Genomic DNA, 23,342 nt, shown 5'->3' with positions numbered 1-23,342 from the left:
CCGACTGCCTAGAGGCAAATCTACGGTGCCAGGTGCCATATCCCTGTCGCTGGGGAGCAGACGTGGCTCTGAAATGCAGCCAGAACATTTATAGGACTAGCAGGGCACTTTGAGAGCAGGGCTCAATGAAATCCTGCTGTGTTTTGCTTGCCTGAGACCATCCCTTGTGTGCCCTCTCGCAGCTGTCTTCAGGCTCTGGTCTCTGGAGGTGCTCCTGTGCTGCGGCAGAGGCTGCTGCTGGTGCTAGAGCTCTGTAAATCACTCCGGCAGGGAACGTTCTCATGCCTGAGGTTTAACTCCAGAGGAAGCTGCTGCTGAGAACATGACAAAGAACAGAGCAGTGTGGAGGTTTTACACTGAGGAGGGCTGAGTATTTACATCCTCTTTGCTGTATTTGGTTCTTTATGGTGTAGTGGTGGCACACACTGCTCAGCCCCGAGCCCCTGGGCATCAGTGGTGCGGTGTCAGTGGATTCTGCCCGATCTGAGTGGGGAGGGGAGAGCTCCTGGCCCCGTGGCATCAAGCACAGCATGGGAGAGAGCTGAGCAGGAGCTACTGCACCTCTGCTGCTCATGGGAGTGCAGCCTTTTTACCTACTTAGGACAGTCCTTGCCTCCCTGGGAAGTTGCTGAGCGAACGTGGGCTGCAGCTGTGTGATCCAGAGCTGCAAACCCTCCTCACCCTCAGTGATTCTGATGGTAGCCAGTGTTGGTCTGGACGTGTGTGAGCTTACTCCCCAGGCAGAGATTTGTCACTATCATCACCTTCAATAGCTTACTGGAAAAAATATAAAGATTAATTTTTTTAATATATTTTAATTTGTTAATCTTTTATTATGCTGGAGCTAGAAATCTCTGAGGTTATAATTGGAGAAAATAGTAATTGCAGGGCTTGCTCATGCTAGTATCTTCTTCCCATAGGTATGATATGTTATGGCAGTGTCTAAGACATTATTTTAATTGGTCTGATGCAGACCTTCCCAAGATGAATGATTTATCTTTATTTTATTACTTCGTTTCTACTTCATTACTTCATTTGCTACTTGTCATAAAGGAGGAGACAAGGAGGCCAGTGTCTGTATGGAGGATGCAGAGGACCAGTGCCTTTTGTAAATCATCCTGATAGTGGTGAACATTTTTATGTCTGTGATCTGAGCCATGAAGGAAATTGCTGCTCAGCTTCTGATGAAACAGAACTTAGTGTGATAAAGAAGCAGGAAAGTCCATCCTGAAAATAATGGGGACAAAAGTTGTACAACATCAGTGACTGTAACTTATGGGAATGTAGGAGAGAAAAAATAAAAATGGTACCTTGTTCCTCCACTTTTTCACCTACTATAAACTCACGCCCTAGGCAATAAGAAATAGTAAAAATAACAGTGAAGCAAGAAATGCTGTACAACAAGCCATGTCTTTAGATTTTTCCCTTTCCCTGTCTTGCTAAGAAGAGATACAGGCAAAGCACTGCCTTTTCTTTCCAGTGTCACTAAAAGCATTTAAGATTCACTGCAGTTCATTGGCCCTGCTTTCTGCATTGTAGAGGTTGAACAACGTGTGAGAGCAGTTACTAAGTAGAATGAGGATTTTGTTTTTGGGCAGAGAAGGTCTTTGAAAGCAGAGCAGAATCAGTACGTGCTGTAGATCTCCTGCCTGTGTTGTTTGTCTTCCTGCTCTACACAGACCACCAGTAGGCTGCCTCCTTTCTCCTGCCATTCAAAGCATCCTCAAGGACTACAGTGTTTCTCCTGTTAGGTGTATGGACTCTGAAAGGAGCAAGAATTACTTGGAGCCTCCTCTGACTGGTGCCAGCAGTGCTGGTAATGTTCCAGTTGGAAAGGCTCCTGGACGAGCGAGGTCAGTCTTTCGTTCTTGTGTTCTTTCTTTTGATTTTTTTTTTCCTACTGTTTCCTTCCTTTTGACAAAGCTGTCAAAATTCATGATGTTCTGATTCTCTGCAAATTTCCTGTACAAGTTTAGTTTGCAAATTGAAACATGAATTCAGTCCTCACCATTCTGTAGTACCATTTGTGTACGAGCATCTGCGAAAGTGCCTTGATCTACACTGCAGAAAGTTTTCTCTGTGAATTCACAACTGTGTGTCAGGAGTGACCTTCTGTGCTGTTGTTCATCTCATTCAATGTGGCAGGACTGTGAGCACTCCCTGGTCAGCCAAAGACACATCTTGGTAGTAGTAATACTTGAGATTTATTATGTTTCATGTGGCAAACTACATCCAGAACAGACCCAGGATGATGGCTCAGGACTGGCAGAGAGGGTTCACACCTACACGGTGAAGAGGAGGAGGAAGAGGATTTTTTTTTTTATGATTCTGTCAGCTGCCAAGCAATCCCATTTTGGGGAGTTGAAGAGTGGCTTAATTTCAACTCAGACATCACAGGTGAAACCTCAGACAGAAGAACTAAAGTGGGACTTCACAGAAAGGAAGATCTTCTGTTGGCAAATGCAAAGGGGTTAAATAATGCATACAAATCTTAGGGCCTGATTCCTCTATCCAGTACATGGGGGAGGAGCAGCTTGTGCCCAGCTGTGGGAGATCAAGCTGGACAAGCAGAGAAGACTTGGTTTGCCCAGTCCTGCAGTCATTTCCTTTCTCTGCTGGTTTTACAGACTGGGGGCTGTTCCCCAGCTGTGGCTCCACATCTGCCTCCCACACCTTGGCCTTTGGCTCTTGCCGTGCCTGGGCTCCTCTCCATAAGGTGTGCCCTGAGGCTGCGGCTCCCTCTTGGTGCACCTGCCATGAATTCAGCCTTTGGAATTGTTCAGCCAAACACCCGGCTCACTTTCTGGTGGATGCCACTGCTCTGTGCATGGGCCTTTCTGCACAGGCTGTTTTGCCACAGGTGTTGGTTGCCTTGTGTCAGCCACTATTTTTCCGGTGAGGTGGCTCAGCAAGCCCTAGACTCTGAAATCAAGCCTAGACTTGAAATGGGTGTGCTGCTCAGAGGTGGGGAAGGGCAGGTGCTGGGGCTTTGTAAGTGTCACTGGCGTGGCCAGGCTGCGGCAGGGCAGCTCCTGGTCCCGAGCAGCTGTGACATTCCAGGGTTATCCACCCGTGTCACGGAGGGTGTTCTGTAGGTACGTGCATGCAGTGTGATGCTCTATCATTGCCTACACGCAGAAGGTGGTTTTTTGCCCTGGTTCTGTGGCCTCCTGTAGGCCATATGACGTTTCAGTGGCTCTTGAAGAACTTGAAATGTTGCATATTTTCCTAAAAATATGATCCTCTGATTCTTGCTGTTCTCATGGGAGCAGGATCATAACAGCATTCCAGAAGCTCATTATATTTTTACAGACATTTTCTATCTCCTGCTCAAGTTGTAATTGTGCCATTTCTTTTTCCTGAGAGCACTTTTGGCACTATTTACTGAAGGCGAACTTGCAAATCAGTAGTGTCTTGGAAAAAAAATTGCCATTTACTGTATAGCAAATGCCTTGTTCAAAAGCATCTTAAGGCTTGGGGATGACATTGGATGACTAAAGGCCTTAGCTAGCTGACCTTTAGCATCCCTCTAAAAATAGATCCCTTTCAATGCTGGCTCTCTTTCAGTGGCAGGTGGGGTTGTGCAATGGGTTTTCATTACCTCTGGCACTTTCTCAGTGAAGCATGTGAAAACTAGGCAGGTTTTCACTGTTCTGTAGTAATAGCCTGCATTTCTCAGTGGAACAGCTTCTGTTACCTTATACTTCTAAATGTCTTTAAATAAAGGAAGTATTGAACACAAAGATCAATGCATGTGGAGTTTAAAGATGCACACACTTTTTTAATGCCAGTTAAGCTAAGTTTGAACTTTGTTGTTTGGTTGCTTAATATTAATGAGAGCAGTTCAGAACTAATATTTTATAACCATCAGTGCTTATGGAATGTTATGACAGGATTGAGAGCCCTCAGGTTGGCAAGGATTATTTAATTAACTGACCGAAGTATGAGTTCACTTTGATGGAACTTTAACTGGGGTTTCTTTTCTGTTCGTTTAAGATTTACCTAATGGCTCTTTAAAGAAACCAGTAAATGTGTGAGACTTGGGTTTGTATCTAGTGATAAAAATACATCTTGTTCTTTTTATGGCCATCTTGGGGGGGGGGGGAGGAGAAAAAAATCCAACAGAACAGCAGGAGTGATATACTTGGGAAAAAAAAACCCCTTCTGCTTTTAACTGTTTTGTAAACAGCGTATTAACAATGATGAGATAGTTTAGGAGTGGGAGCTCTGACTGATGTTTCAATATAAGAGGAAAAATCATTCCAAACAACGTAATCCCTTTTAGTTCTTACTGAAAATTACATTCTCCTCTTGTGCCTTCCTCTTGTCAGATTTCAAGACTGGAACAGCTTTAGAACTTTTGAGGGTTGGTCTAGATGATCTTTAAAGGTCCCTTCCAACCCAAACCATTCTATGGTTTTACGACTGTCCCATGTGACATTTTTAACTTAATGCGGATCTTACGATGCTTTCAGATAATGCAATAAATGCATCTGCCTTGAAGGTTTATTGTGAGTCTCAGCACTTCAGTTGCTGTGGCAGGCACATACTGTATTTATACTTTGGATTATTTCAATTAATGCATGTAGTGTAAAAAAAGATAAAATCTAGAAAAAGCAATAAAAAATGAAAACAAAAAGATATTTTTAGGAAAACATACTTCAGTCTCACAGCAGGATTGCCTATGTTTATCAGGCTTCTTGGAGAATTTTGGAAAGTGCTGTTCAACTTCAATTTAGAGTCCATGGCTGCTGTTCGCATTCCGTCTCAGCAGCTGGAGTTACTGCAGTTGCAATTTCCACATTGTGTCTGTTCAGAATAAATTAAGAGTGTTTTGTTTCATAGTGGAATATGAATAATATTCTGCTTCTTAATGGTGCATGCAGGAGTGGGCAGGTCTGGAACGGGCTGTGTGAGACCAAGGCATCCCAGGAGTTTTGATGCGAGGAGCTGCCGTCGGTTTCTCAGTCTGAGTCTCGTGTGCAGCGAAACAGAGCTGGGCTGCAGAACCCCACAGGAGCCCTGTTAGACTGGACCAGCCCAGCTGATCCAGCCTCTCCTCTGCAGCATTTGGGCTGTGCTGGATGTTGTGGCCCCTGGACATCGTGGACATGATTATCTGTTTGGGAATTCTGGTTTTTGTCTCAAGTATCTGCCATGTAGCTTCATTTGTTATTTTATTTGTTGTGTCTTACCGCTGCATTGCTCTTCAAGCCACAATGAAAAATTTCTCTTCCTTTACAGATCTGTCTTTGCCATTTAGGTTTTCTGGGTTTTATTTGCACAGGGGAGATCTATGAAAGTCACTGGCAGTGCCACTTATATCACCAATTCAGAAATGACAGTACAGGTACACCCTGTGCCTTCGTCATAGCATAGGTCAGAGAGGAGAATATTGCCATTGTATCTTTCACTCTTTAATTATGAAAGCACCCATTTAATGTAATTTTTTTTACCCTTTATTGTTGCATTTGGCCCAATTCAGTTGCTTTTTGTGCAGACTTACTGATTAGGTTATACTACTGCCTTGCCTAACTGCAGGATCGGTCTAATTATAAGTAAAAGAGCAAATTCATGAGACAGTAATAATAACCCTTCTGCTAATGATACTCTGTGATGATTTCTGTATTCTCTTTGTAGTACATGGATTTCTGAGCGGGACACCCTGAAACAGCCTTTCAGTAGAAGCAGTGGAATCAAACTTTGGTCTTGAATGTGATACAGTGACACTTGAAAATGAGATGAGGAAAAAACAAGCAAAATCAAAGTGATAAATCACAGTGAAAAAGAGCTCCCAGTGGAAAACCTCTGGGTGTTATGACAGAAAATAATCTTCTTACAATGTTTTCAAGTTATTCTTTCAGTCCCATTTTAGAAGTATTTCAGCTTTGCTATTGATACTTTTTTGAAGGTGGTTATTCTCTGTATAGTACTAAATTTCTGGTATGTCATAAATAAGCCTAAAATAATTAAGGTGGAAGTATGTATCACAGTCAGGTGGTGACCTTCCTGAATGACCAGCATCTAATGCCGTCTGCTTTTTATAATGTGCAAATCAGTGAGGCAAAGAAAGAAGCAGATGTCGCTAGAATGACTGTAATAACAAATTCATGCAATTATGCCATGCTGTGTTCACATTTTGCTTCTTCCAGAATCAGGTCAATTTTGCATAAAAGTTTTTATTTTGCCAAAACTTGTTGTGCATCTTTTAGCTGGTTTTGGTTTTGGTTTTTTGGGGTTTTTTTTGGAAATACCACTTTAAGACCTGAAATCAAATTACACATGCAAATAGAGAAACATTTATGAAGAACTTTTTTAATTAGCCAAAAGAAACTTTGCAGCATGTTGGTTAGCCTGAAGTACTCTCCGTTCAGAATGCTTTTTGTTTTATAAAATTGGCTGATGGCTTGACATCTTTAAAATAAACAGACGCCCATGCTTAAGTATTTCCCTCAAGCTGAAACAGAGCCAAGGGCTGCACCACATAGCAGAGCAGTACTTCTCCTTGCCAGGCTTCTCCTACCCATCCCTCCGGAGTGCTAAGTTTTAATTGTATACATTTTCCATCGAGCTGCAGTTCTGGGTTTGTTGTGTCCTCCAGGTAATGTAACAGGGAACAATCTGTGCACTGCACAAAGCCTTGGACGTGCTCATTATCCCCCCGTCCCCACACAGAGCTGCACTCAGCTTGGATGATTTAGCAGGTCCAAGCTGGTAGGCTTTTATGCTGTAAGTGCTTCGGGTTTATGATGAAAACCTGTGCTTGTTGGATGATTTCTTCCCACTGTAAAGAGAGCATTAAAAGAGATTTTCAAAACTCGTATAAGTAGCAAGGCAAGTGGCAGTTACTTCCGTGTGTGTGTGCTTGTGCCTCCTCTCAGCCAGGCAAGAAGCAGTGGAAGGATCCAGAAAGAGCTTTTCTGAAATACTGCTGGTTTTCTTGGCTGATCTCAGTTTACTGACACTCCTCTCTATGACTGAATGATTGCTTTCTTACTTCCAAGTCTTAAAATAACCTCTGCTATTGCTAGAAGAGGTTTAATAAAAAGAAATAATATATAGCATTTATTAGCTTGAGATGTGGATAGCTGCTGGCTAGTAAAACTGCTTTGTCAGGGAGAATATCAAAGTGGAGCAGAATCAGTCACCAAGAAAAACCTGAACATTGCCAGTGGGCTGGCTCTGAAGAAGGTTCCTGGCATGCCCCGAGGAGGAACGATGCTTCACTGCCCGCATGGCTCAGGCCGGGGTGCTGCTGGCGGCTCTGGGGGATAAGGGCAGCGCTCAGGACACAGAACTGCTGCCCACAGCTGTGTCAGTGAGCGTGTCTGCCCCAGGGAGCCATGTCAGCCACAAGTTTTCTACCAAAAATGATTTCCCCTTGCTCCTCTTGACTCTGCTCAGAGGGAATGATGCCTTGAGGAAAAAGGTTTGTGGCTGTTTTTCCTGGTCTACTCAAGGGAAAGGCTTCTGGGCTCACACTGCTGAGGGATGGAAAGTGATACTGGTGATGCTTGGTTTTGTTCTGTGGACATTTGATGAACTGTTAGTTTGAAATTCAGTAAGCTGCTTTCCTCCCAAAATAGCCCAGTCCTGAGGAGGGCTGGGGCAGGACAGCGCCCGGCTCCAAGTTCAGACATCTCAGTCTGCTGTTACCTTGTGCTCACGCTTGCTCTTAGGTTTATACATTGTCCTTCATGCAGAAATCCAGGGTAGCTTGACAACCAGTTCCATGTCACATGTAATTCCTGATAGTATCATTTTAAGACGCTTCACTCAAACAAATAACCTTTATGCCTGGGTTTAGCACGCTTGATTGTTCTGACGTTTAAGTGGCAGAGTGTTTCCAAGCCAGAGAGAAATCTGACTTGACTCTTCCAGCGTTGTGATTTCAGGTGGTGGTGTTCAGAGATGGGTGAGGCTCCCCAGGTGCCTGGGAGCTCCGGGGCGAGGCTTGCAGAGGCAGCACAGGGAAGCTGCCGTGGGCAGTGGAACTGGGACGGGCACGTTTGCCACGCTCTGGCTCACCTGGAGGACTGACAGTGGGCAGCAGCGGTGAGCTCAGCACCGGCCTGCTGCTGCCGTGGCTGGGCACAGAGCTTGCTGGCATGGCTTTGGTCCTGGCACCACGTGTGATCCCATGACAGGCAAGCAGGGAAGGGAAAGCTAAGGAAAAAAATTGGTCTGTGAGTAGATAGCTTAAAGTGTGGAAATCATTTTCTATTACATACCTCACTGATTCTTTGTTCCCTTTTTGTCAGTGTTGAGTATTTCTACCCAGCTGCTCTTGCCTCACTTATCTGCTTTTCTCTAATATGTATACAATTGATTTTATTTTCATAAATGTTTTGATGAGAGTTTACCTAGGTAGATGATGAGGGGTTTTCAGGATGGATATATTTGTCTACATACCCTGCAGTAGAATGTAATTGTTAGAATGCAGAAGGATGTGAAAAGTGCAGAAGGACAGCTGAAATATCAATAAATCTTGATTACACCTTGCCCTCTTCTTCAGCAGAGGCTTAACTCAGCTATTTTTTAAATAAGGTGTCAGTGTACATAGCTATTTAGGAATGCGTTTGTGGAATGGAAGAGTGTGGGAATTGTGAAGTATGTGCTGACTTTGTGCCTCTGAAACATGAATCTGGTATTGATCATAGCCCCAGTGCATATCTTTTGTCACAATTTGTGTTTAGAAGGCAAGATAAAAAAATAGATGCATTATATATATGTGTGTGTGTGTGTATATTTGCAGGACTTAAAAATGTACTTTAAAAATGTGCAATGTTAATAGAGTGTTTGAATTAAGGATATAAAGTGCTTTGTTTTAGTTTTTCCATCATAACATCTTTCATCATTGTGCATTCCATAGATGATCAAAGCAAAGGAATGATTGCCATGGGTGGGCAATTCTGCATAATAATGCAAGATGTCACAGAAACAGAATATAGATAGACATGGGTAAGACAGTGTTTTTCACTGAACTGACATGGAGAATTTACAGAACATCTCAGGGTCACAGAGCACTGTGAATAGTGAAATACGTGTCTGCGCACAGGAATGATGATCTACATGGGAGAGCAGATGGGGGAAGGAAACATTCCCACTGCAGGGCTGTCAGGGTTTTAACTTCAGAGGTTTTCTCCTGGCCTCTGATGAACAGCTTATAGCAAAAACATTCAGGCCTGCAGAGAGAAAAGCTGAAGAACCAGAGACAACTTTTACTTTACTTTTTTTTTTTTTGCTGTTCCTATTTAAAGGTCTGCCATAATTGAGAGCAAGGGTAACAACCCAGGTCAGACAAACTTAAATTAAGCTGCTCTTTGATTTTTCTGAAGAAATCCTTTCACGATGTCTCAGTGGCACAGTAGGTAGTCTTGAACTTTTCAGTGTTTGAAGTGTGGCAAGGCAGGGAAAGAGGAGGAGATGTTTTAGATGGAAGAATTTTATAACATTTCAGGAGAGGCTTTTTCGAGAACATTTGTCATTGGTCTGCTCTTTCTGGTTTAGGGATAGTCTGTTTGGCAGGGCTGAGCAGAGGAGAGTAGGACCACTGCCAGTCGTGGCTCAGTGCAATGGTGACCCCTCCTGATGGTTCCCCTGAGCAGCCTGGCTCACGTTCCAGGGCAGCGCCACTGCTCAGGACCAGTTCTGACTCCTACAGATGCTGCACTGGTTTTTTCTCTGGCAGGAGCTGCTTTGGTGGGTAGCAGGTGTAAGTCTGTAACTGCATAGCAAGATGTCAGGGCTTTGGATGTTGGTCAGCTTAAAGAAATGCTGATTATTTCAACTGTCCCACAGATCCTGCTTTTCTTTTGATTAGATGCTTTTGAACATGCCATAAAGCTTGAGAAGCTTCTGGGAACAGTGGAGACATTTACTTGAGCAAGCCTTTTAAGCTGAGGTGGGAGGCACCCAAATGTGGTGTCCAGGGAGCCTTGGGATAAAAGTGACTGTGCCATGCGAGCATTTCCAGCAGGAGAGGAGCATCAAAGAGCTGTGGTGTCCACAATATTTTTTCTTAAAACCTGGCCCAGAAGAGGCTCTTTTGCTCCAGTAGACCATTCTGGGGATACATGTGCCCACAGATGATGCTTTTGAATGCTTTATGAACATGCATCTTGGCTTTGTTAGGGTGGCACAAGCAGAGCGTAGCCGTGTGCAGGTGGTGCAGGTGTGGTACCCTGCAGTGTGATCTCCATCTTCTGGCTCAGCTGGCCACATGTGTGTGGTGAAGAGCAAAGGAGAGAGAGCACGGTGCTGCTGCTTACTCCTGCCTGTGAGAGCAAGTGGGAATATTCCCACTCATTGTGACTGCCTGGAAGCTGATGCTGAGGAGTGTGTCTGGGTGTGTCTGGTGCATTTCCATCACTGCTTTTGTCAGGGCATTTTGGAACTAGGTGAAAGGAAAAGAAAATTTGCATATCAACACACATTGACATGAAAATACAGCATCCAGTGAACAGCTTAATTTCCTAAATTGACTTTTAAATGGTGAGACACGAGTGTATGTGTGGAGCTCAGCAGGGCAGTTCCTGTTGATGGTAGGGAACAGCGAGCCAATCCTCAGCTGCAGGTCTTGTGGAAAATAAGTTTGCAGAGGATTCACAGAGGCATGAAAAGCTCTGATGGGTTGGCTGAGGAAGAGACAAAACCTGAATCCACTGCTTGCAGAGCTTTAGTGGGAGGGGTTCCTCTTGCATTGCAAGCTGGTGGTGGAGCTTCCTGCACTCCTGTGGAGGCAATTATGACAAATATTTTCTATTAGGAAAGTGGAAGTAATGACATATGTCATGTGTGTACTTTTTGTTTGAGATGTGCATGACTGTAAAGAAGCAGATGGCTCCTTTAATTCTGATCATGGCATGTGGCTTCTCCGATTATGAGTCCATTATTCCTATACAGATCTTTTTAATAAATTCTTTCTGAAGGGGGAAGGAAGTGAAATTGCTTTGCATCAACTCATTAAAAATTACCAGGAACAGTAATGGTTATTAGGAAGGCTGTGTCCAGTGAACTACAAATATGTTGCCTGGAGCAGCCTAAAAAAAAAAAAAGAAACAAGCCACAAATGAAATGTAAATGTTAATTCCCAGAAGGATGTTTGTATCCTTGTGTTCACACAGGGAGCTGAGGCAGCCCGGGCAGTTCTCCATCACACCCTGCTGAGGTTCCTCTCCCATCTGCACAGGCTGAGCTCACAGGCAGCACTGTGGGGTGCGGCCCTGCACCCTGGAACACCTCCTGCTGCTGCCCAGACATTTGCAGGACACGAAAGCATGAGAATTTGGCCTGCCTGGTTTAAACATATTCATATTTCTTGGGTATTCCTGCTCCAGATTTTTCCAGTTGCTGCTTGAACGCAATCCTGAGCATTTATTTTTGATAAAGCGAGATGGACACGTGATTTGGATGGCAAGTTGGATGATGTTTTCTTTCCCATGGATCCAGTCAGCCCAGCAGTGATTGAATGGGGAGAAGGTGGAAGCCCATAGGTCAAGGTAGGAGATGTGGTGCCTTTTCTTCTCCTCCTCCTATGCCAGGGAGCAAAACCCCCGAGACCAGGGTGACTTGGCTGTCGTGACAGGCTTTTTGCTTTGTCCTCCCTGGTACTTGTTTTCATTTGGCTTGTGCCCACAGGGCTCTGCCAGCATCTCTTTCTGACTTCCAGTTGTTTCCTTATTTCCTTGCTAGCACCGCTTCTTGCCCTGGGATCCCCTCAGCCTTTCCTTTGCACCCCTAATGGTGTGCTGTAGCACTAAGGTGCTACTGCTGTAAACCCTTCAGCACGTCTATTGCTTTGAAAAAGCAATTTGATAGAGATCATTAAAACCCTGGTAATTACAGGCCTTTATTTCACTTTTAAAACATATAAATTGGTTTGTTCTTTTTCTTTTAGTACTTCTCAGTTGAAGAGAATCCTAGATTCACACAAAATGTGTTTCCTTCTGATCTAATGAATGTGACACTGTAATCAACCTCTTAGGAGTCTAATGGGACTCCATCCGTAATGTGTGATTCAGAGCAGTGCTAATTCCTTCAGTCTCACTGAGGAGTGAGGCAGATTGGAGCACACTCCTGCAGCTAGATGTGTAATGTTGCCATGTTTTAAGTCCCTTTTGGACAAAATGAAGATATATCCACTTTACAGTGACAATATTTAAATAGATCCTGGCTTTCAGTGTGCTGGCTTGGTGACCTTCTGATGATTTTGAAGGCATGGTTGTACTGCATGTGGTCTGCTGGTGTTTTGAACACTCTGTTCCATTTTTCCAAGAGTCTCCTTCACCCTCAGGGATGACAATGTAGGCGGGGAAAATTCCTCCTAATGTCAGAAATGGAATGCTTCTCTGTAGAGTAGTTTGGAGACTGACTGGCTTGATCGTAACCTATTTTTATAAAAACATCCTAACTGCTATCAGTTCTTCACCATGATGAATTTTAGCTTTGTGCTTTATTATGCTGATACTTTCTGAATGCTCTGGCAAGTGCTGATGGTATTGAAATTAAGAGTGTTAAAAATGGAGAGAGGAAGGTGGGAAGAGGAGTTCCATTGTTCCATTTGAGAAGTGAACATCATCCACATTTGAGTTTTGAAGGGAGAGTTCAGTGTTCAGTGGCGTGGGGGAGAGAGAAGGAACATCCAGTGGGGAGCTAAAATGTTTGAGAGCTGCTATTACAGGTTTATCCCTCTTCCCTGAAGATAAAATAGGACAGATATGAGAGAAAAAATAGCGGTGATGGAAAATGCACCTTCCCTCCATCAGGCTGACTCCTGCAGTAGCGCTCCTGGAAAACCAAGGGCAGAGCAAACAGACCACATCTGTCCCCTCAGTGCCTGGTTAAATATGTGCTTTGGGGCTCCTTGGATACTCCTAGAGGTAACTCATTGATCAAATTCCAAGCCTGAAGCACTAAGAGCCCCTGACTCTTATTCTGCTTGCTCATTTCCAAATTTCTGCAGAGACTGGAGGAGTTTCTTCATTTGTTTCACTGAAATAAAGCTGAAGGTTTACTAAAATACTGTGTAATAGTGTGTCTTCACTGTCCTTCTCTTGATTTATTCATGTCCATGTTTTAATGCCTAAAATCTCTCTGTATACAGAAGGAAAACAGGAAATGTTAACTAACTTAAATTACATGGATTTTCTTGGCCAGAGAGAAAGTGGAAGGAAAATGAAACCGAGATATGGTCACAATTCTAATTGACACAGATGGGAATATCTTTAAAAACTAAAACTGAAATTTGGCAGCAAATCGGAGCAAATTGGTTTTTTAAAAAAATCAAAATAAAATCTAATAACTTTGATAACAGAACATTTATTGAATGGAAGGTAGATTTTGAAAAGAACATGGGCAGCATTGTTTCAGAGCCTGTGTCTGGTGCAGTTCTACAACAAACACTTGATAGTCTCCCAGACAACACAGCTTAATTGTGAGGAGTAATTTTGAGGGTATTATGCTTGTGAAGCTTTGGGGCCTTTGCTCCTTCTGATCTGTCTGCTGAGCTCAAGGGCAGAAAGCTCTCAAAAGGGGCTGAGGATTTTTCTGGCTGAGAATTTCCTGCCTCACCACCACCTTGGTTCCTTCTGATGTTCACCCAGAGACTGCAGAGCTTTAGATAAACTTGTTTGGAGTGTGATGATGGTAAACGGGATGTGAGCCACCCAGGACCCCTGTGCAGGTGACTCGGTGGAAGTGTGTAAATTCTCTCTGGAACCCCACTGCCTCACTTCATTCACTTGTAATATAGTAGTTACTAAGGAATAGATTAAGTATTCACATTACGGTAGCAAAAAAAGAAAGAGATATTAATTATTTAGCAGGTTTCTCAGGAGGCCTCCTAAAAAAGAATTGAGGAAGAACTTTAGAAGTGTTTTCAGAAAGAAAGTGACTGGATGAAATTCTCCTTACTTCTCTCTGAGCAGTCCCTTTGAAACTCAGTTACTTTCCCTGAATACATGTAAGGATCTATCTGGGGTAGTGCAGGAAAGCCGAGAGGAGCCTGAGCCACAGAAGAGCTGGGCCAGCCCACAGGGAGGATGGAGGATGTGTTGTCACTTCCAGCTGAAGTGAGTTGTTATAGTTCAAATGAGAGACACTGAGGGTAGGAGAACTCTGGTTCTAGTCCCAGAATCCTCCATGCACATGCCAGGTGCTTCTCCCAGCATGGGCTCAGGTATATGAGACATAGTGGCTTGAAATGAAAATAAATAATTAAATATATTCAGTTTAACAAACTTTTCCATCTAATGTGAGCTCAGAGATAATTTAGGGGCAGGTGTGTAACGAGGGCAGCAGCCTGCTGTGAGCCTGCAATGCTGTCAGTGCAGTTACCACGTTATTAAATGCTGAGTGTGGACCTGACTTTCAAGAAACAGGTTTTTGTTTAGGAAACAGCAAACATGCACATAGAATATTTTGTTGCTGTTGTTCTTCAGCAGTTGATTTTACTGTGTAGCACAGGGTCGAAAGTCTGCTGCACGTCTGTCTCCCTTTTATTAGGTAACAGTCTATAAGTGTGCTAAGTGCATGGAAGGTGCTTTGTGTTAGGCTACTTGATTTCTCCCATGGAGGACTCAGAATTAGACTCACTGAAGGATTTTGTGCTTCACCTCCAGCTGCTGAAATGGGTTTATGTAGTTCAAGGGCCAGGCTTAATTATCCTAAGCATGATGACTGCTATACCTGTAAATGTCCCTGCTTAAAGGCTAAATGCTGCCTCAATTGTCTTTGTACCTTCTTTTTAGTGTCCTTCCTTTATTAAGCACAGAAAGATTTTTATGTTTTTTTTCCCCAACAACGGGCAGCAGCTCTCTGCAGCTGGTTTGTACATTGATGGCAGCCTGGGCTGCATACCAAGGTCACAGGCTGGTTCTTATTATTTCAGCTATGGCACACTCATAATTTGTCCTTCCTGTATTTCCTTTCCTGGATGGCTGAACCATCCTTTCCGACAAAGAGAGGAGGGAGTTTATCAGTGTTATCTGTAAACTTGCGTCCTGTGTGACTATCATCATAGTACTGTCTTTATTGAAGAATTTCCCTTTGTGTAGTTAAATAATTGTTTTCTGGATGAAAAAGGAGACTCAAAATGTTATAATATTCTTGCATTTGAATGGACTTTAAATCCTGAGCAAATCAAGGTTTTTCATTTTGCTGTTTCCCTGAAGTTTCCTGAGACAGAAAAGGCATTTGGCACAGCAGGTCATCTCTGATGATGTCTGAAAACAAGGCTGCAGTCACAGGGATATAGATGGTGGCTGCTCTAATGAGTGCAGGTTACATCAAATTGCTTTAATGAGACAGTGCAGTTGTGTTAGGCTTATTGCATATCTGAATTAATGGCTTGAAAGGAAGTTTGTCAGCCTGCTTCACTAGAAACCAGATCAAACAACAGCCTGGCATATTCTGCAATGACACAGAATAGCAGAATTGGGATTTTAATTTACCTCAGACTGTGTGTGATGCTTTCTATTAATAAAACAACCACACACAGGTACTAACAGGCAGGTGTTAAAATAACAATCCCCCTGCTGAGGGTGCTGGCTCTGCACATGCAGCCACGAGTGGCCCTTCCACATTGACAGATTTAATTGTAATGGCAGTGAGCTGAGCTCCTGGATGAACCCAGCCCTGCCCCTGGTCATGTCAGGCATCCTGTATGTGTCAGGAGCCGTGCTCACGGTACCTGCCAGGCTGGAACCAGCCTGTCCTCAAGGAAAAAAGCCGTGGTTTGTACTGCACACGTGGCAAATCACCAAAGCAGAAGCTCTAGTGCAGTCACTCTTTATCTTGGCGTGGTGCAAGGTTGGGGTAGTTGCCTTCCATCACAGCAGCCTTATTTTAGTTGATTAAGTGTTGGCTGGCACAAGGCTCATCTTCTGCCCAGTCAAGGCAAAACCTGTGACCATTCAGCTTTGGAAGCTTTTAATTATATATATATATATATATATTTGTTTGTTTGTTTGTTTGTTTTTTAAGTTTAGTATAGTGTGCTTTTTTGTGTTTTGCTTAGTTGTGAACTGTCCTTTCTCAATTGTTTCATTTCTGGCTTATGTAGGGTAGTTTCTTCTTGATGATGTGTAATGGCAGAGGTGTTCACTGGTTGCTATTAAAGATACTGTGTGACACTAGAAACAGAATATTATACTTGCAGTGGGGAAATCAGAAAAGGTGGAAAATTACAAAATGCAGCAGGGAAATGCGAGAAATGATGAAAAATGACAAAATGCAGTGGTAGTTCTGAGAATGCAGCACAGGCTGAATGAATTGTGGGGGTTGACTGGAGGGGGCCTGATAACCCCCTTTGGGCAGCTGAATGGAGGTCCTGAGGATGACAGCAAAGGGCATTTTTGTTAATAACGCTCACCCCGGGGCACTAGGATTGTTTAACAGCCTTTGGTTACTGGGAAAGCCGAGCCATTGTCTGAGTGTACAGTGAGATGGAACGAGCAGAAGCAAGGCTGATGCGCTCGGAGTTTTTAAAAGCATCAATAAAAAAAAAAATTAAGGGACTTTTCAGCCCTTAAGAAAAGCTTTGATGCTCCTGAATCACATGTGATTTTGGAGGGCATGTTGAGCTCCTAATTTGAAGTGAGATGATAATGAAAATCAGTGGCTAAAAACTGAGAGGGCTAGGAGAAAATCATCACTTAATGTTAAAAAAAAAGAAAAGGCTCCTCAAATAAGCTTTGGTGGGAAAAGCAGGGCAGTGCTACAGCAGAAGACCTTGCAGTACCCAGATCCAAGGAAAGCAGAAATCCAATCTCCAGCAGCAGAGTACAAGCAGGGACACTTCATGCTGAGCCACAAATTCACTTACACCAAGCCTTTAGGATGCAGAGGAGTAAAGATGCACTTTTACCTGGTGGTGGCTGGGTCACTGGTACCACAGTCTGAGAGAGCTGAGGTTATGGTGTAGCTGTGAAGAGAAACCTCCAGGGCAAGACACAGGAGAAGCAGCTGGTGGGAGGATTGCTCCTTCAAGGGAGGGCAGGAGAGGTGCTGCCTGTCTGCGCTGGGAAATCATTGTGACGATGTTTCGTGAAGTAGGATGTCAGGTTTGGATTTGCAAACGTCACACAGAGGGATGCATTGAAAGGATTTAACAGATGAGAAGATACTTTTCAAGAGAATCAAAGCTAAAAGATACAGGTAAAAATGGAGAAAGCAAGTCTGCATTTCTACCAAATACACAAAGGAAGTAAACTTTGAAAGAATGAGATACGATCAAAGAGTGTCATAGTGAAAGGACAAGATGCAGGGGAAGAAGAATAATGTGACCAAGAGACCAAACCAACCTGCAGTTTTGTATGTGAAACTGAATCATGAAACTTCTGTAATTTAGGGTCAAATTAGCAAAGATTAATTTGTGTGTACTAGAAAAATTATCTGTCAATTGTTGCTTATGATTGCAATTATTGAATAGCTTTGGAAAATACAACCACAAAGTCTGTAATCTTACATGTAAATCGATGTTTGCTAGACATGATATATTGACTGAAAATGACAGATTATGAATCACAATTTGATTGTCTGGAACTCAGACTTTTCTGCAAAGAGACATAATTTTAACTGTAACTTTGAGCCTGCAGTTTAATGATCTTACGGAAAGAAATGCTGTAGAAGCTGGAGAATCAGATTCAGATTTCCATGTACTGGCTTTCAGGGCAGCACATTGATGCAGGGTTTTATTGTTTGCTGAAATTATATCTGAGTGATCTCTTCCACTTCTCCTGGCAGAGAAGGAGAGGAAATGTGAGAAATTAGACAGGTTTTAAAACAGTGCATGTAAAGGTGACAGAGCAGATGACACAGCACCAAGAGCAAGGCACCAGAGAGATGGACAAGGCTGATGCAGAGACTGAGGTATGTGTGGATATATCCAGACCCATCCACACACAGGGTTTTAATTGGAAGTGTACTTGTCTGTTTGGGTATAAATGTGGGGATGAGTGTGGCATCTTGAGAGGGTTCAAGTTTTAGCAGATGTTTTCCCCCAGGACACCATGTGATATTGTGGCTGCCTATGAAGGAGTCTCTTGTAGGGTCAGCGAGAACAGTTGTTCACTGTGACATAAGTTTTAATAACAGCCTCTTCATGTCTTGACAGACTCTCACATCTGCCCGTACATGAGCTGTCCTGTTTGAGAACAGGTAGGAGAGGGGGGAGAAGCAGCAGTCCTGGAGTGGCAGCAAACTGCCCAGGTGAGACAAACAGATATTCCCACAGAGCCAAAGGACACGAGGTGGTTTGAACTCCGGGAGCACAGGCCAGGCCTGTTACAGTAGATGGGAGGATTTCTGATGGCTTTGCAGGGAGCTGATGTAGATGCACAGCTGTTAAAAAAACATTTCCCCTTTGGTTCTCACATCCTCTGTCTCTTACTCTGCTCCAGGACACCCCAGGTTTGCAACTAAGCAAATGCTTTGTGACTCGAGTCTACTTTCTTGGAAAGACTTAAAAAACAAAACCAGAAAGAGGCAGAATCTTGGCTGGAGACTTTGCTTTTCTGTAGAAAAACCTTACTTTGAAAGTTTTCATTCTTTTGTCAAGTGCTTTCTCCCATTTATGTCCTTTCTGACAACTCTTGTGTCAGATGCAGAGAACCAGAATGAAAGGAGAAAAAACAAACAAAATTATTAATAGATGTCAAGAGTGCCCAGGATGGCAGTCAAAGTTTGCAGGTTTTGATTTCAGTCGGATGTGAGAGAACTGAAAGCTTTAAGGAGGGGGCGTGTGGGTGCGAGGCTCGTTGTGCCTCTGCTGCTGCCAGGCTGCGTGTCCAGGGATGTGGCCCTGCAGAGGGGGAGAGGATGCTGGCAGTGCTCCTCGGGGCAGGGCAGGAAGCAGCAGGAGGAGGGGATGGGTCTGACAGGTCAGCTCCTGAGCCAGGGTGAGGGCAGATGTAGCTGGGCTTGGCAGTCTGAAGGAATGAACAGTCACCAACCCCCTGATGGTAACTTGTATTGTTCTTTGCTCCTCCCGTGGCTGCTGAGGGGGGTATTCAAAGCAAGACCAAACTCTCATCTCTTATGCATTGCCAATCACCTGCTGAACAGTAACTCCCTGTTAATTAGAGCCTAGATTCTCACCAGGATCTGCATCAATTCCCAGAGCTGTCACTTCTTTCTTAATAATTTATTTGCCTCTGTAATTGCTTTGCAGAGTTTTCATGGCATCCAGGGAGTGCATCTTCAGCCCACACCGTACACCTGAGCGGTACCGTGGGTTGTGTGGCATGCTGAAACACACTGAGAGGTCTCAGTATCTGCCATTCACCTGGGTGGTCAGACTGTGCAAAAACCAGTACGCAAACGTATTTGGGAAACAGATTGCCCCTCTGTTCCTGGCTGTGCAATGGGCAAACTGGTTGTGTCTTATTAATTATTTTCCTGATCTCTGTTTTAATAATGAAATTGTTGGTAAATGACAAGGAGTAGATCTGAGCACAGTGAGTAGGAAACATCCTCTGTAATTTTTTGGTTAAGCCTCAAGTAATTGGATCAAAAGCGTCTGCATTTAAACTCTGTACCGTGGTTCATACCAGAGCCACAGTCCTCTGGGGGTTTAGAGCTGCTCACAGCTCCCCTTCCAGACTGTGTGTGTTGGTTTCATTTCTGGCAGTGAGGAGAGTGAATGGTACCTGCTCAATCTCGGGAGCCTTGGGAACCATCAAGAATTCCCAAGGTTCTGGCATTGCCATCCAGACCCTTCCCACAGCACTAGACAAGGGAATGTGGTGGGATGGGAGGAGGGACTTCCTGTGGCTTGTTTGAAGAGCAGAGTGGATGGTGGATCATCTTCTAGGACTGTTTCTGCCCAGTAGGTGCATGCAGAGCTTTCTAAGCACCTGTAAGAGTACACCCCTCACACATTTCAGCTCAGCTCTGCCACTCCCTCTGAGTTCTGTCACCTCTCCCGAGCCCGCCCACGGGTGCATCCACACGCATCCTGCTCTCTGCCTGCAGCCAGCCCTTGCACTTCACTGTGCACCCTGGACTGCTGCCTGCCTCCCTCACAGAAAGAGTCCTTGCACCCTAAAATCCACCGTGACTTGGAAAGGTGATTTTCTTCCATTCCCTTCAGCTTGGAGCAGCGTCAGGAGTGTTTATTGATGGGGAAGAAGAGCACTTTGGGGAGGAAAGAGGGAGAGATGAAGTGTAGGCAAACCTCACCTGCTCTCGTCCCACCCTTCCCTCACCACCTGGTGCTCCTGGTTTGTGCATCCCGGCAGGGGGAGGGATGTGGCCCTCCCCTGATAACCAGGTGAAAGCAATTCCCTGAGGAGATGCTCCCCAGGTAACCTGGAAACAGCTGAGAATCAGGCCAAGAAAATTTCCTAACAATCACACCACCACAGGTGTGAGCTGTGAACGTGGCTGTCTGGAGGTGGGAGGCTGTTTGAAAATGGCACTTTGTGTAAATTAGGTGCCCTGTTGTGGTCGAAGGACTTGAAAGGAAAATAGTGTAGGTAACACCATCAAAATTGTCTTTAGTCTTTGCTAGTTTGGTTGCATGTTAGTCTTCAGTTTTTGTTCTGAAGGGAATGGAATTGGATTCAAGGAACATCTTACAGCTTCAGCAGGATTATTTTCTATGACCCTTTTTCATTTGTTCAAAGTTTAGGCCCATTTCTGAGTTCTATAACAAATACTATTGGAGGAAAAAAGTGTGTGTTTTCTTTGTGCCATTAGCTCCTAATCTGGTGAAGAGTTCTCCTTCATTCCTGCTAGAACAGGCTAAGGGAGCTTAATGATGTGTATATATATATATATATATATATATAGTGCAAGTCATTACAAACCAGTAACTTAAAACATCAATTCAAGGAAAACATCCTTCCTTGGAAAAAAATCCCCTGGTGAACATTAGTTAAAATATTTGTACTAACAGTCATCTGCATCAAGTAATCACAGCTTAATGTTATCCTCTAATTCAAAAAACTTCCTTGTTTTTGTCTCACTGAAGGTGGCACATCTGTTGGAAATCTTCCATGATTTGTGAGCATTTACATCAGCATCTGGCAAGAAAAATTTATTTGTGAGGAGGAATCTACTTTCAGAAAGATTCATTTGGTGGTATTTTGCAGCATCAAATGGCCCATCTCAAAAGAAAAGTAGCACCTTGATCTAACTAATTTTATCAGCATAATTTGATTGGTGACTTCAGAACATTTGATCTACAAATTAAAAACAGAACTTAAATCAGTGTGGAGGGGGCAAGTGCTGTAGGTTTGTTCTGATCCGGGAGGCAGGGACATGTGTCCTGGAGGCATTTCTTTGGATCTGAGGATTCAATCCATGGAAATGCCTCTCTGGACTCAGTCCCCTTGCAAACCCTTTGTGTCCCGGGCCTTCTGCCTCTCCTGCCTGCGTGCAAGGTGCTTCAGCCAGCTGTGACATCCTGCAGAAGGTGGGGCTGCTCGTGGTGAAGATCCAGGGGGGAAGGAGGATTGTCCAGCACAAGCAATTCCAGCACAGCAAATTGTTCCAGGGAAAGCAGGCTGGCAGCTCGGCCAGAAGTTCTTGTCGCTGCCGTAATTAAATAAATAAGCAAGCAATTAAACAGAAACCGTGGCAGCCTCAGAAGCGAAGCGTCCCCTGCCTCGCTCCTGGCTGTCGCTGGCGGCGCAGCAGCACTGCGAGCTCCTTTCACTGCGAGCTGCCTTTCACACGAGATGTGGCTGAATTCCTCAAGAAAAAATATCCAGAGGGACGAGACACAACGCTCCCGGTTCTGACATCTTAAGCTTGTCATAGATGCCGAGCCTGTTTCACCCGACGTGATTATCTCTCCCTCTGTCAAGGAGGCAGATGCCTCGGCTAGGAGATATCATCCCCAGCCTGTCATCTGGATTCTATAAATGGAAATAGGCCTTTAAAAGCCAAAAATTATATTTAGTTGCAACTATGGGGGGAGGAAGAAAAAAAAAAAGAAGAAAAAGAATAAATAAAGTCCGAACCCTTGAGAAACGGAACAAAGAAACAACAAAGCACTTAGGTCGGCCCTAATCATCTGCAAATGTTGATGCAGTCATTAAATGTAGACTGCATAGATAAAAGTTACTCTTCTGTCACTCCTTTTATCTCTACCTGAAGCATTCACTTGCCAGTCAGGTTTCTGTGTACAAGCCATAAATATTCAGCTTTTTCTGGAATCGTTTTTACCCAATATTTGCTTGTTTTCATCTAAACTCTCCATGTGCCAGAAGCAGCAACAATAAAATGCTGTGAGCTGGAGGTGTGCATTTAGGTGATTTAGCCTTGGATAGCCTGCAAAAGCCTTCTCTGACCAGGTCTTAATAGCCCTGGGATGAAGAGTGAGCCGAAAATAAAATGAAAATCTAGCTGGTTTAGGTATGAAGGAAATGTAAGTGTCCATGCTGCAGTCAGTGCTGGGAACAACTCCGGTGTGTCGTGTTCCTGCCCTGTGGGATGGGCGTGAGTGGCTCGCAGAGATTAGTTCTTGTGGCTCAGGGTTTAATGGCTTTCTGTGTGTGCTGACTAGGCAGGCTCCACTGCCAGTGTTCTTGAGGCTGTTCAGGAGAAACTGGGGAGACATTTTACAGGGTGTTCCACTGAATGCAACCTTGGGCTGGCCAAAAAACGTGGACTTACCTAATTACAGCAACTTGAGAGACAAAGTGTTCTTTTGAGATTTTACTTCTCTAGAAGCTAACAAAACTGTTCTTGGGCAACTCCCACTCCCCATTTTGTTGTTGGCTGAGTATCTTCCTGGCAAATAAATGGGAAAAATTGTATCTGTGCAGTGCTGTAGGAATGCGGGCACAGCAGCCTGCCTGCAGCCTGAGCCATCAGGGGCACAGCAAGGTGACAGAAATATTTAAAATGTTCCCTTGACTTTGTGCTGGAGCGTCTGTGTTGAATCCCTGGAAGGGGGGAGGTTGTGCAGGCCTTTTGTGCTGGTCAGCTGGTCTTTTTGTCAGAGATCTCCTTGCACACGGGCTCTGAGATCAGATGAAACCCTGCTGGCTCTCCTGGGGCTGTGAAAACCCAGCCAAAGCTTAGAATGAAGCAGGATTTTGTTTGTCACCGTTGCTCACCGGGTGCGTGCCCTGGGTGGGATGGGGTGATCTGCAGGAGGAGATGAGCCATGGGGGCGGTGTGTCCTGTGGGCAGCACAGGGGACAAAGTGCAAAGGCAGAGCAGAGCAGGGGGCACTTGCTGTGGCCTTTGCCAAGGTTCAGGTGCACTCGGGTCTGCCCAGATCTCTGTCATCAGGGCGTTCTTTGGGAGCACAGGTGAATTGATTGCAGAAGGCTTGGTGACATCGAATCGAAACACATTTTATTTGGTGTCTCTGCCAGGAGGGAGGA

At 44.2% G+C, this 23,342-nt stretch overlaps 1 protein-coding gene across 4 annotated transcripts in view; it reads left to right on the top strand.

Moving 5' to 3' along the window:
• FGF13 (fibroblast growth factor 13) overlaps positions 1-23,342 on the top strand; it is a 239,877-nt gene that overhangs the window by 91,441 nt on the left and 125,094 nt on the right. The window contains exon 1 of one of the 4 annotated variants that reach the window (XM_032123719.1): positions 11,166-11,501. The exons of 2 other annotated variants lie outside the window; for them this stretch is intronic. In XM_032123719.1, coding sequence (XP_031979610.1) covers positions 11,471-11,501 — 31 coding nt within the window. In that variant the 5' untranslated portion in view covers positions 11,166-11,470. Of the gene's footprint in view, positions 1-11,165; positions 11,502-23,342 lie in introns of those variants that run through there. One more of the 4 variants, XM_032123723.1, reaches the window with a different exon arrangement.

This window comes from Corvus moneduloides, chromosome 14, assembly GCF_009650955.1.
Source record: "Corvus moneduloides isolate bCorMon1 chromosome 14, bCorMon1.pri, whole genome shotgun sequence".
Taxonomy (NCBI): Eukaryota; Metazoa; Chordata; class Aves; order Passeriformes; family Corvidae; genus Corvus; species Corvus moneduloides.
This window is presented reverse-complemented; position numbering and strand designations above follow the sequence as displayed.